Source organism: Oncorhynchus mykiss, chromosome 21 (genome assembly GCF_013265735.2).
Source record: "Oncorhynchus mykiss isolate Arlee chromosome 21, USDA_OmykA_1.1, whole genome shotgun sequence".
NCBI lineage: Eukaryota > Metazoa > Chordata > Actinopteri > Salmoniformes > Salmonidae > Oncorhynchus > Oncorhynchus mykiss.
Window position 1 is genome coordinate 62,367,079 of NC_048585.1, and position 13,680 is coordinate 62,380,758.

Sequence of the window (13,680 nt, forward strand, 5' to 3'; positions counted from 1 at the left end):
TGCTGTGGTAGCTATGCTAGTTAAGTGTGCCTTGAATTATAAATAAATCACTGACAGTGTCAGCAGCAATGCACCCCCACACATCACACCTCCTCCTCCATGCTTCATGGTGGGAACTACACATGCAGAGATCATCCGTTCACCTGCTCTACGTCTCATAAAGACATGGCGGTTGGAATGAAAAAAAAAACCACATTTGGACTCATCAGACCAAAGGACAGATTTCCACCGGTCTAATGTCCACTTCTTGTGTTTCTTGGCCCAAGCAAGTCTCTTCTTCTTCTTGGTGTCCTTTAGTAGTGGTTTCTTTGCAGCAATTCGACCATGAAGGTCTGATTCACGCAGTCTCCTCTGAACAGTTGATGTTGAGATGTGTCTGTTACTTGAACTCTGTGAAACATTTAGTTGGGATGAAATTTCTGAGGCTGGTAACTCTAATTAACTTGTCCTCTGAGGCAGCAGGTAACTCTGGGTCTTCCTTTCCTGTGGCGGTCCTCATGAGAGCCAGTTTCATCATAGCACATGATGGTTTTGCGACTGCACTTGAAAAAAACATTATTGAAATTCTCCATATTGACTGACCTTCATGATGGACTGTCGTTTCTCTTTGCTTATTTATGCTGTTCTTGCCATAATATGGACTTGGTCTTTTACCAAATAGGGCTATCTTCTGTATACCACACCTACCTTGTCACAACACAACTGATTGGCTCAAACGCATTAAGATGGAAATAAATTCCACAAATTAACTTTTAAGAAGGCACACCTGTTAATTGAAATGCATTCCAGGTGACTACCTCATGAAGCTGGTTGAGAGAATGCCAAGAGTGTGCAAAGTTGTCATCAAGGCAAAGGGTGATGTCCATATACTATATATGATAACAAGCATTTCGCTACACTCGCATTAACATCTGCTAACCATGTGTATGTGACAAATAAAATTTGATTTGATTTGGAGATATATATATATATATATATATATATATATATATATATATATATATATATATATATATTGTAACGACCCCGGGTTTATAAGCTCAAAAATCGACTCTGCCATGCGAGCATGCATTTGCGGCACAGTCGATAGGGTGCCGGACCTCGGGCTAGAAGGTCGAGGGTTCGAGACCTGCTCCCTGCTGTTGCATTACAATATATATACAGTGCCTTGCGAAAGTATTCGGCCCCCTTGAACTTTGCGACCTTTTGCCACATTTCATTAATATATAAAACTGTATTTTTTTGTGAAGAATCAACAACAAGTGGGACACAATCATGAAGTGGAACGACATTTATTGGATATTTCAAACTTTTTTAACAAATCAAAAACTGAAAAATTGGGCGTGCAAAATTATTCAGCCCCCTTAAGTTAATACTTTGTAGCGCCACCTTTTGCTGCGATTACAGCTGTAAGTCGCTTGGGGTATGTCTCTATCAGTTTTGCACATCGAGAGACTGACATTTTTTCCCATTCCTCCTTGCAAAACAGCTCGAGCTCAGTGAGGTTGGATGCAAAGCATTTGTGAACAGCAGTTTTCAGTTCTTTCCACAGATTCTCGATTGGATTCAGGTCTGGACTTTGACTTGGCCATTCTAACACCTGGATATGTTTATTTTTGAACCATTCCATTGTAGATTTTGCTTTATGTTTTGGATCATTGTCTTGTTGGAAGACAAATCTCCGTCCCAGTCTCAGGTCTTTTGCAGACTCCATCAGGTTTTCTTCCAGAATGGTCCTGTATTTGGCTCCATCCATCTTCCCATAAATTTTAACCATCTTCCCTGTCCCTGCTGAAGAAAAGCAGGCCCAAACCATGATGCTGCCACCACCATGTTTGACAGTGGGGATGGTGTGTTCAGCTGTGTTGCTTTTACGCCAAACATAACGTTTTGCATTGTTGCCAAAAAGTTCAATTTTGGTTTCATCTGACCAGAGCACCTTCTTCCACATGTTTGGTGTGTCTCCCAGGTGGCTTGTGGCAAACTTTAAACAAAATTTTTTATGGATATCTTTAAGAAATGGCTTTCTTCTTGCCACTCTTCATTAAAGGCCAGATTTGTGCAATATTCGACTGATTGTTGTCCTATGGACAGAGTCTCCCACCTCAGCTGTAGATCTCTGCAGTTCATCCAGAGTGATCATGGGCCTCTTGGCTGCATCTCTGATCAGTCTTCTCCTTGTATGAGCTGAAAGTTTAGAGGGACAGCCAGGTCTTGGTAGATTTGCAGTGGTCTGATACTCCTTCCATTTCAATATTATCGCTTGCACAGTGCTCCTTGGGATGTTTAAAGCTTGGGAAATCTTTTTGTATCCAAATCCGGCTTTAAACTTCTTCACAACAGTATCTCGGACCTGCCTGGTGTGTTCCTTGTTCTTCATGATGCTCTCTGCGCTTTTGACGGACCTCTGAGACTATCACAGTGCAGGTGCATTTATACGGAGACTTGATTACACACAGGTGGATTGTATTTATCATCATTAGTCATTTAGGTCAACATTGGATCATTCAGAGATCCTCACTGAACTTCTGGAGAGAGTTTGCTGCACTGAAAGTAAAGGGGCTGAATAATTTTGCACGCCAAATTTTTCAGTTTTTGATTTGTTAAAAAAGTTTGAAATATCCAATAAATGTCGTTCCACTTCATGATTGTGTCCCACTTGTTGTTGGTTCTTCACAAAAAAATACAGTTTTATATCTTTATGTTTGAAGCCTGAAATGTGGCAAAAGTTCAAGGGGGCCGAATACTTTCGCAAGGCACTGTATATAAAACTGTACCTGTATGACTGGTACTGTATATATATATATAAAACTGTACCTGTATGACTGGTACTGTATATATCTATATATAAAACTATACCTGTATGACTGGTACTGTATATATCTATATATAAAACTATACCTGTATGACTGGTACTGTATATATCTATATATAAAACTATACCTGTATGACTGGTACTGTATATATCTATATAAAACTGTACCTGTATGACTGGTACTGTATATATATATATAAAACTGTACCTGTATGACTGGTACTGTATATATATATATATATAAAACTATACCTGTATGACTGGTACTGTATATATCTATATATAAAACTATACCTGTATGACTGGTACTGTATATATATATATAAAACTGTACCTGTATGACTGGTACTGTATATATATATATATATAAAACTATACCTGTATGACTGGTACTGTATATATCTATATATAAAACTATACCTGTATGACTGGTACTGTATATATCTATATATAAAACTATACCTGTATGACTGGTACTGTATATATCTATACATAAAACTATACCTGTATGACTGGTATTGTATATATCTATATATAAAACTATACCTGTATGACTGGTACTGTATATATATATATATAAAACTATACCTGTATGACTGGTACTGTATATATATATATATATATAAAACTATACCTGTATGACTGGTACTGTATATATCTATATATAAAACTATACCTGTATGCGGCTGTTGCCCCAGTCGGCTACGATGATGTTCCCGTTCACGTCAACAGCCACGCCTGTAGGAGCATTAAACTGACCGTTGCCCTCTCCGTTAGTTCCAAACTTCAACAGCAGCTCTCCCTCTGGGGTGAACACCTGGAACGGAGGGAGGGAGGGAGGGAGGGAGAGAGGGAGAGAGGGAGGGAGGGAGGGAGACCTTCTCTATTGAACCACGTCTTGTTCATTCTACTGGTTTAACGAAGGTCAAGACATTTTCATTCTACTGGGTTAACGATGGTCAGGACTGGTCCATTCTACTGGGTTAACGATGGTCAGGACTGGTCCATTCTACTGGGTTAATGATGGTCAGGACTGGTTCATTCTACTGGGTTAATGACGGTCAGGACTTGTTCATTCTATTGGGTTAACGACGGTCAGGACTGGTTCATTCTACTGGGTTAACGATGGTCAGGACTGGTTCATTCTACTGGGTTAATGACGGTCAGGACTTGTTCATTCTATTGGGTTAACGACGGTCAGGACTGGTTCATTCTACTGGGTTAATGACGGTCAGGACTTGTTCATTCTACTGGGTTAATGACGGTCAGGACTTGTTCATTCTACTGGGTTAATGACGGTCAGGACTTGTTCATTCTACTGGGTTAACGATGGTCAGGACTGGTTCATTCTACTGGGTTAATGACGGTCAGGACTTGTTCATTCTATTGGGTTAACGATGGTCAGGACTGGTTCATTCTACTGGGTTAACGATGGTCAGGACTGGTTCATTCTACTGGGTTAATGACGGTCAGGACTTGTTCATTCTACTGGGTTAACGATGGTCAGGACTTGTTCATTCTATTGGGTTAACGATGGTCAGGACTTGTTCATTCTATTGGGTTAACGATGGTCAGGACTGGTTCATTCTACTGGGTTAACGATGGTCAGGACTGGTTCATTCTACTGGGTTAATGATGGTCAGGACTGGTTCATTCTACTGGGTTAATGACGGTCAGGACTTGTTCATTCTATTGGGTTAACGACGGTCAGGACTGGTTCATTCTACTGGGTTAATGACGGTCAGGACTTGTTCATTCTACTGGGTTAATGACGGTCAGGACTTGTTCATTCTATTGGGTTAACGATGGTCAGGACTGGTTCATTCTACTGGGTTAACGATGGTCAGGACTGGTTCATTCTACTGGGTTAACGATGGTCAGGACTTGTTCATTCTATTGGGTTAACGATGGTCAGGACTTGTTCATTCTATTGGGTTAACGATGGTCAGGACTGGTTCATTCTACTGGGTTAACGATGGTCAGGACTTGTTCATTCTACTGGGTTAACGATGGTCACGTTTGAGGCGTTGTTTGGAAGTGTCTGATGAACCTGAGAAGTTAGTTACCTTGACTGAGTGGTTGTGAAAGTCTGTCACTATGATCTCATTGTTGTTGTTGACGGCTGCAAAATGAGGACCTGGTCGAAAGAGAGGAGGAGAAGAGGAGGAGAAGAGGAGGAGAAAGGAGGAGAAGAGGAGGAGAAAGGAGAAGAAGAGGAGGAGAAGAGGAGGAGAAGAGGAGGAGAAAGGAGGAGAAGAGGAGGAGAAGAGGAGGAGAAAGGAGGAGAAGAGGAGGAGAAGAGGAGGAGAAGAGGAGGAGAAAGGAGGAGAAGAGGAGGAGAAAGGAGGAGAAGAGGAGGAGAAAGGAGGAGAAGAGGAGGAGAAAGGAGGAGAAGAGGAGGAGGAGAAGAGGAGAAGAGGAGGAGAAGAGGAGGAGAAAGAAGGAGAAGAGGAGGAGAAGAGGAGGAGAAAGGAGGAGAAGAGGAGGAGAAATGAGGAGAAAGGAGGAGAAGAGGAGGAGAAGAGGAGGAGAAAGGAGGAGAAGAGGAGGAGAAATGAGGAGAAAGGAGGAGAAGAGGAGGAGGAGAAGAGGAGAAGAGGAGGAGAAAGGAGGAGAAGAGGAGGAGAAAGGAGGAGAAAGGAGGAGAATAGGAGGAGAAAGGAGGAGAAAGGAGGAGGAGAGAGGAGAGGAGTGATGGAAGTACCATGAAGCCTTCATCATCATCATCACTATCATCAGCATCATCTTCATCATCCACATCAACTCACCTGCGAACTGTTTGTCTCCGTTGCCGCGGCTACCGAACTTAGTAACGAGCTTGCCGGTTGGCTGGAAGATGAAGACGGTGCATGCCTTGTTGTCCACAACGATCACATGACCGTTCTGATCCACGGACACGCCCTTCGGTCCCATCAGCCTACCAGAGCCAAGCTTGGCCTAACAGACAGATAACACAACCAATCAGAGGACAGCTTGGCCTGACAGACAGATAACACAACCAATCAGAGGACAGCTTGGCCTAACAGAGAGAGAACACAACTAATCAGAGGACAGCTTGGCCTGACAGATCAGAAAATAGAATAGTTCCCTGTATGTCCCCTGTATGTCCCCTGTATGTCCCCTGTATGTTCCCTGTATGTCCCCTGTATGTCCCCTGAATGTCCCCTGTATGTTCCTATATGTCCCCTGTATGTTCCTATATGTCCCCTGTATGCTCACCTTGTACTTGCCCTCGCTGGAGAAGATGCTGACCCACTTGTTGTCGTAGTCGGCGATGATGATGTCACCGTTGGGGTGAACGGCCACACCCGTTGGTCGTTGGAGTTGCCCTGGCGACCGGCCCCTCACCCCGAAACGACTCTTAAACTCGCCGTCATTAGAGAAGATCTGTCCGATGGGACACATACACACACACACAATCAAAATTCTGCCACTGTGTGTGTGTGTGTGTGTGTGTCTCTCTCTCTGTGTGTGTGTGTGTGTGTGTGTGTGTGTGTGTGTGTGTGTGTGTGTGTGTGTGTGTGTGTGTGTGTGTGTGTGTGTGTGTGTGTGTGTGTGTGTGTGTGTGTGTGTGTGTGTGTGTATTTACCTGAACACACTGGTTATTGCTGTCTGCTATTAGAATCCTTCCATTGGAGGACGTCGACACACCCTGCAGGTTAGTGAACTCTCCTTTATTCTTCCCCTTGGTACCTGAAGCACAGACACACCTTATTAATAGACAAACTAGAGGCAGAGAGAGAACGCGAAGGAGAGAGGAGGGAGGAAGAAGGGAGAGAGAGTGGGTGATAGAGACAAGAGAGAAAATAAGTTTAAAAAATAAAATAAATGTAGATCTCTCTGTCTCTCACCGATCCTGAAGATGAGGTCATCTTCGATGGGGTTCTCTTTGCGTCTGGGTGTCCCCAGGGCACTGCCTGTCCTCCTGGACCCCTTCTTCTTACTCCCGGACCCAGGGGACTTTCCTCTCCTCTTAGCCCCCTCAGAGGAGCCTGTAGACGGGGTGGCGGTGGCCGCCAGAGAGGTGGCTGTGGTGGTGGGGGGAGACACCTGGAAGAGACATTTAACATGGACGGTAGACAGTAAGACAGTGAGTTACAACATTCTGGTTAACTTTCGCAAAACTAGGTTTTCCAGAAATAGTTGAAAAACCTAGGAGTCATCCTAAAAATAATGACAATCTTTCCCTCTCCCACTCTCTCTCTCTGTCTGTCTCTGTCTATGTCTCTCTCTCTGTCTCTCTCTCTCTCTATCTGTCTCTCTGTCTCTCTCTCTCTGTCTCTCTGTCTCTCTGTCTTTCTCTCTCTCTCTCTGTCTCTCTCGCTCTCTCTCTCTCTTGCTCTCTCGCTCTCTCTCTCTCTTTACCTCAGGGTCCGGGGACCTGGTAACTCTGAGACTGAAGGGACTTCCTTTGATGTGCTGGTCATAGAGCCGGAGAGCCAATGAGAACTCCCCTTCCTTGTTTACAGTGTAAACAAAATCATATGTCCCGTTCTTGTGGTCGAGTATCTCCCCGTCCGCCACGCTGCCATCTGGAGTACACACCTGGAAGGAGATATAACAACTCTATTTATCCACGTAGGGCAATTAGTTTAGCGTAACGTAGCATAGCTTATCATAGCATAGCGTACATTAGCTTAGCTTAGCATAGCATAGTATACATTAGCTTAGTTTAGCATAGCATATATTAGCTTAGTTTAGCATAGCGTAGCATACTTTAGCTTAGCTTCTTTTATCATAGTTTAGCTTAACGTGTGTGTGTGTGTGTGTGTGTGTGTGTGTGTGTGTTGGTCCCCCACCTCAGCAGACAGGATGGCGTTGCCGGTCCTGCAGTGTCCCCCGGCCTTGTCTCTGGTCGTTATGGTTACGCAGGCTGGGAGACCCACGATGCACTGCTCCAGCCCCACACCTGACGCCTCACTCTGGCTCGCCACCGCGCTGGGAAAGACAATCGGATTTCATGTATATTAATTACTTCATTTTAATTTGTTTAATTTTAATTTGTTTATTCATATTTTATCTCTGATACCAGCGGCCCTCCAGTAGCCAGCTGATATAGACTGACCTGGTAGTGATGACAGTCCCCATCTGATATTGACTGACCTGGTAGTGATGACAGTCCCCATCTGATATAGACTGACCTGGTAGTGATGACAGTCCCCAGCTGATATAGACTGACCTGGTAGTGATGACAGTCCCCAGCTGATATAGACTGACCTGCTAGTGATGACAGTCCCCAGCTGATATAGACTGACCTGGTAGTGATGACAGTCCCCATCTGATATAGACTGACCTGGTAGTGATGACAGTCCCCATCTGATATAGACTGACCTGGTAGTGATGACAGTCCCCATCTGCTATAGACTGACCTGGTAGTGATGACAGTCCCCATCTGATATAGACTGACCTGGTAGTGATGACAGTCCCCATCTGATATAGACTGACCTGGTAGTGATGACAGTCCCCAGCTGATATAGACTGACCTGGTAGTGATGACAGACCCCATCTGATATAGACTGACCTGGTAGTGATGACAGTCCCCAGCTGATATAGACTGACCTGGTAGTGATGACAGACCCCATCTGATATAGACTGACCTGGTAGTGATGACAGTCCCCAGCTGATATAGACTGACCTGGTAGTGATGACAGTCCCCAGCTGATATAGACTGACCTGGTAGTGATGACAGTCCCCAGCTGATATAGACTGACCTGGTAGTGATGACAGTCCCCAGCTGATATAGACTGACCTGGTAGTGATGACAGTCCCCAGCTGATATAGACTGACCTGGTAGTGATGACAGTCCCCAGCTGATATAGACTGACCTGGTAGTGATGACAGTCCCCATCTGATATAGACTGACCTGGTAGTGATGACAGTCCCCAGCTGATATAGACTGACCTGGTAGTGATGACAGTCCCCAGCTGCTATAGACTGACCTGGTAGTGATGACAGTCCCCAGCTGATATAGACTGACCTGGTAGTGATGACAGTCCCCAGCTGATATAGACTGACCTGGTAGTGATTACAGTCCCCAGCTGATATAGACTGACCTGGTAGTGATGGCAGTCCCCAGCTGATATAGACTTAGTCTATAGAACATTAGGAACACCTGCTCTTTCCATGACATAGACTGACCAGGTGAATTCAGGTGAAAGATATGATCCCTTATTGATGTCACTTGTTAAATCCACTTCAATCAGTGTAGATGAAGGGGAGGAGACGGGTTAAATAAGGATTTTTAAGCCTTGAGACAATTGAGATGGATCGTGTCTGTGTGCCATTCAGAGAGTGAATGGGCAGGTGTTAATAAGGTGTTCTTAATGTTTTGTACACTGACCTGGTAGTGACAGTGGTCCCCAGATTGTGGATAGACTTCCCCAGTCCCTCAGTCCCTCTGTCCGTCTGTCTGTCTGTCTGTCCCTCAGTCCCTCTGTCCGTCCGTCTGTCTGTCTGTCTGTCCGTCTGTCCGTCTGTCTGTCTGTCTGTCCGTCCGTCTGTCTGTCTGTCTGTCTGTCTGTCTGTCTGTCTGTCCCTCAGTCCCTCTGTCCGTCCGTCTGTCTGTCTGTCTGTCTGTCTGTCTGTCTGTCTGTCCCTCAGTCCCTCTGTCCGTCCGTCCGTCTGTCTGTCTGTCCGTCTGTCCGTCTGTCTGTCCGTCCGTCCGTCCGTCTGTCCGTCTGTCTGTCCGTCCGTCCGTCCGTCTGTCCGTCTGTCCGTCTGTCTGTCCGTCCGTCCGTCCGTCTGTCCGTCTGTCTGTCTGTCTGTCTGTCTGTCCCTCAGTCCCTCTGTCCGTCTGTCTGTCTGTCTGTCCGTCCGTCCGTCCGTCCGTCCGTCCGTCCGTCCGTCCGTCCGTCCGTCCGTCCGTCCGTCTGTCTGTCTTGACTCTTTACACATTTTGTTACGTTACAGCCTTATTCTAAAATTGATTTTAAAAAAAATTCAACAATACCCCATAATGACAAAGAAAAAACAAATTTCTAGACATTTTTGCACAAAAATAACAAGAAAACAACTGATATCACATTTACATCAGTACTCAGACCCTTTACTCAGTACTTTGTTGAAGCACCTTTGGCAGCGATTACAGCCTCGAGTCTTCTTGGGTATGACGCTACAAGCTTGGCACACCTGTATTTGGGGAGTTTCTCCCATTCTTCTCTGTAGATCTTCTCAAGCTCTGTAAGGTTGGATGGGGAGCGTCGCTGCACAGCTATCTTCAGGTCTCTCCAGAGATGTTCGATCGGGTTCAAGTCCGGGCTCTGGCTGGGCCACTCAAGGACATTCAGAGACTTGTCCCGAAGCCACTCCTGTGTCGTCTTGGCTGTATGCATAGGGTTGTTGTCCTGTTGGAAGGTGAACTTTTGCACCAGTCTGAGGTCCTGAGCGCTCAGGAGCAGGTTTTCATCAAGGATCTCTCTGTACTTTGCTCCATTCATCTTTCCCTCGATCCTGACTAGTCTCCCAGTCCCTGCCTCTGAAAAACATCCCCAAAGCATGATGCTGCCACCACCATGCTTCACCGTAGGGATGGTGCCTGGTTTCCTCCAGACGTGACGCTTGGCATTCAGGCCAAAGAGTTCAATCTTGATTTCATCAGACCAGAGAATCTTGTTTCCAAATCAAATCAAATTTGTCACAAGCGCCTAATACAACAGATGTAGACCTTACAGTGAAATGCTAACTTACAAGCCCTAACCAACAATGCAGTTTTAAAGAAAATACCCCTCCAAAAAAGTAAGAGATAAGAAAAACAAATAATTAAAGAGCAGCAGTAAATAACAATAGCAGGGTTATATACAGGGGGTTACGGTACAGAGTCAATGTGGAGGCTATATACAGGGGTTACGGTACAGAGTCAATGTGGAGGCTATATACAGGGGTTACGGTACAGAGTCAATGTGGAGGCTATATACAGGGTGTTACGGTACAGAGTCAATGTGGAGGCTATATACAGGGGGTTACGGTACAGTGTCAATGTGGAGGCTATATACAGGGTATTACGGTACAGAGTCAATGTGGAGGCTATATACAGGGGTTACGGTACAGAGTCAATGTGGAGGCTATATACAGGGTATTACGGTACAGAGTCAATGTGGAGGCTATATACAGGGTATTACGGTACAGAGTCAATGTGGAGGCTATATACAGGGGGTTACGGTACAGAGTCAATGTGGAGGCTATATACAGGGTATTACGGTACAGAGTCAATGTGGAGGCTATATACAGGGTATTACGGTACAGAGTCAATGTGGAGGCTATATACAGGGGGTACCGGTACAGAGTCAATGTGGAGGCTATATACAGGGTGTTACGGTACAGAGTCAATGTGGAGGCTATATACAGGGTATTACGGTACAGAGTCAATGTGGAGGCTATATACAGGGGTTACGGTACAGAGTCAATGTGGAGGCTATATACAGGGTGTTACGGTACAGAGTCAATGTGGAGGCTATATACAGGGGGTACCGGTACAGAGACAATGTGGAGGCTATATACTGGGTATTACGGTACAGAGTCAATGTGGAGGCTATATACAGGGTGTTACGGTACAGAGTCAATGTGGAGGATATATACAGGGTGTTACGGTACAGAGTCAATGTGGAGGCTATATACAGGGTATTACGGTACAGAGTCAATGTGGAGGCTATATACAGGGTGTTACAGTACAGAGTCAATGTGGAGGCTATATACAGGGTGTTACAGTACAGAGTCAATGTGGAGGCTATTTACAGGGTGTTACAGTACAGAGTCAATGTGGAGGCTATATACAGGGTGTTACGGTACAGAGTCAATGTGGAGGCTATATACAGGGGGTACCAGTACAGAGTCAATGTGGAGGCTATATACAGGGTGTTACGGTACAGAGTCAATGTGGAGGCTATATACAGGGGGTACCGGTACAGAGTCAATGTGGAGGCTATATACAGGGTGTTACGGTACAGAGTCAATGTGGAGGCTATATACAGGGTGTTACGGTACAGAGTCAATGTGGAGGCTATATACAGGGGGTACCGGTACAGAGTCAATGTGGAGGCTATATACAGGGTGTTAAGGTACAGAGTCAATGTGGAGGCTATATACAGGGGGTATTGTACAGAGTTAATGTGGAAGCTATATACAGGGGGTACCGGTACAGAGACAATGTAGATACTATATACAGGGTGTTACGGTACAGAGTCAATGTGGAGACTATATACAGGGGTACCGGTACAGAGTCAATGTGGAGGCTATATACAGGGGGTACCGGTACAGAGTCAATGTGGAGGCTATATACAGGGGGTACCGGTACAGAGTCAATGTGGAGGCTATATACAGGGGGTACCGGTACAGAGTTAATGTGGAGGCTATATACAGGGGGTACCGGTACAGAGACAATGTGGAGGCTATATACAGGGTGTTACGGTACAGAGTCAATGTGGAGACTATATACAGGGTGTTACGGTACAGAGTCAATGTGGAGGCTATATACAGGGTGTTATGGTACAGAGTCAATGTGGAGGCTATATACAGGGGGTACCGGTACAGAGACAATGTGGAGGCTATATACAGGGTATTACGGTACAGAGTCAATGTGGAGGCTATATACAGGGGGTACCGGTACAGAGTTAATGTGGAGGCTATATACAGGGTGTTACGGTACAGAGTCAATGTAGAGACTATATACAGGGTGTTACGGTACAGAGTCAATGTGGAGGCTATATACAGGGGGTACCGGTACAGAGTCAATGTGGAGGCTATATACAGGGGGTACCGGTACAGAGTCAATGTGGAGGCTATATACCGGGGGTACCGGTACAGAGTTAATGTGGAGGCTATATACAGGGTGTTACGGTACAGAGTCAATGTGGAGGCTATATACAGGGGGTACCGGTACAGAGTTAATGTGGAGGCTATATACAGGGGGTACCGGTACAGAGACAATGTGGATGCTATATACAGGGTATTACGGTACAGAGTCAATGTGGAGGCTATATACAGGGGGTACCGGTACAGAGTTAATGTGGAGGCTTTATACAGGGTGTTACGGTACAGAGTCAATGTGGAGACTATATAGAGGGTGTTACGGTACAGAGTCAATGTGGAGACTATATACAGGGGTACCGGTACAGAGTCAATGTGGAGGCTATATACAGGGGGTACCGGTACAGAGTCAATGTGGAGGCTATATACAGGGGGTACCGGTACAGAGTCAATGTGCGGTTAGTCGAGGTAATATGTACATGTAGGTAGAGTTATTAAAGTGACTATGCATAGATGATAACAGAGAGTAGCAGCAGCAGTGTGTGGGGGGGGGGGGGGGGGGGGCAATGTAAATAGTCTGGGTGGCCATTTGATTAGCTGTTCAGGAGTCTTATGGCTTGGTGGTAGACGCTGTTTAGAAGCCTCTTGGACCTAGACATGGCATACCGGTGTGGTAGAAGAGAGAACAGCTTATGATTAGGAAATCTTTGATCATTTTTTAGGGCCTTCTTCTGACACCGCCTGGTATAGAGGTCCTGGATGGCAGGAAACTTGCCCCCGGTGATGTACTGGGCCGTACGTATTGCCCTCTGTAGTTCCTTGCGGTCGGAGGCCGAGCAGTTGCCACACCAGGCAGTGATGCAACCCGTCAGGTTGCTCTCGATGGTGCAGCTGTTAAATCTTTTGAGGATCTGAGGACGCATGCCAAATCTTTTGAGGATCTGAGGACCCATGCCAAATATTTTCAGTCTCCTGGGGGTTTTGTTGTGCCCTCTTCACGACAGTCTTTGTATAGTTTGACCATGTTAGTTTGTTGGTGATGTGGACGCCAAGGAACATGAGGCTCTCGACATGCTCCACTACAGCCGCGTCGATGAGAATGGGGACGTGCTCGGTCTTCCTTT

General features: G+C 45.5%; 1 protein-coding gene across 5 annotated transcripts in view; it reads right to left on the reverse strand.

Moving 5' to 3' along the window:
• Nucleotides 1–13,680, reverse strand: part of trim2b (tripartite motif containing 2b) — a 32,396-nt gene that overhangs the window by 4,523 nt on the left and 14,193 nt on the right. For all 5 annotated transcript variants that reach the window (XR_005038688.1, XM_036958367.1, XM_036958366.1 and 2 more), the window contains 8 exons: nucleotides 7,615–7,753; nucleotides 7,181–7,360; nucleotides 6,667–6,865; nucleotides 6,405–6,508; nucleotides 6,035–6,202; nucleotides 5,584–5,752; nucleotides 4,882–4,952; nucleotides 3,492–3,632 (listed from right to left, as the gene is read on the reverse strand). Coding sequence is in view for 4 of the 5 variants with exons in the window: in XM_036958367.1 (XP_036814262.1) it covers nucleotides 3,492–3,632; nucleotides 4,882–4,952; nucleotides 5,584–5,752; nucleotides 6,035–6,202; nucleotides 6,405–6,508; nucleotides 6,667–6,865; nucleotides 7,181–7,360; nucleotides 7,615–7,753 (1,171 nt within the window). In the remaining variant the exon portion in view is untranslated. The remainder of the gene's footprint in view (nucleotides 1–3,491; nucleotides 3,633–4,881; nucleotides 4,953–5,583; nucleotides 5,753–6,034; nucleotides 6,203–6,404; nucleotides 6,509–6,666; nucleotides 6,866–7,180; nucleotides 7,361–7,614; nucleotides 7,754–13,680) is intronic.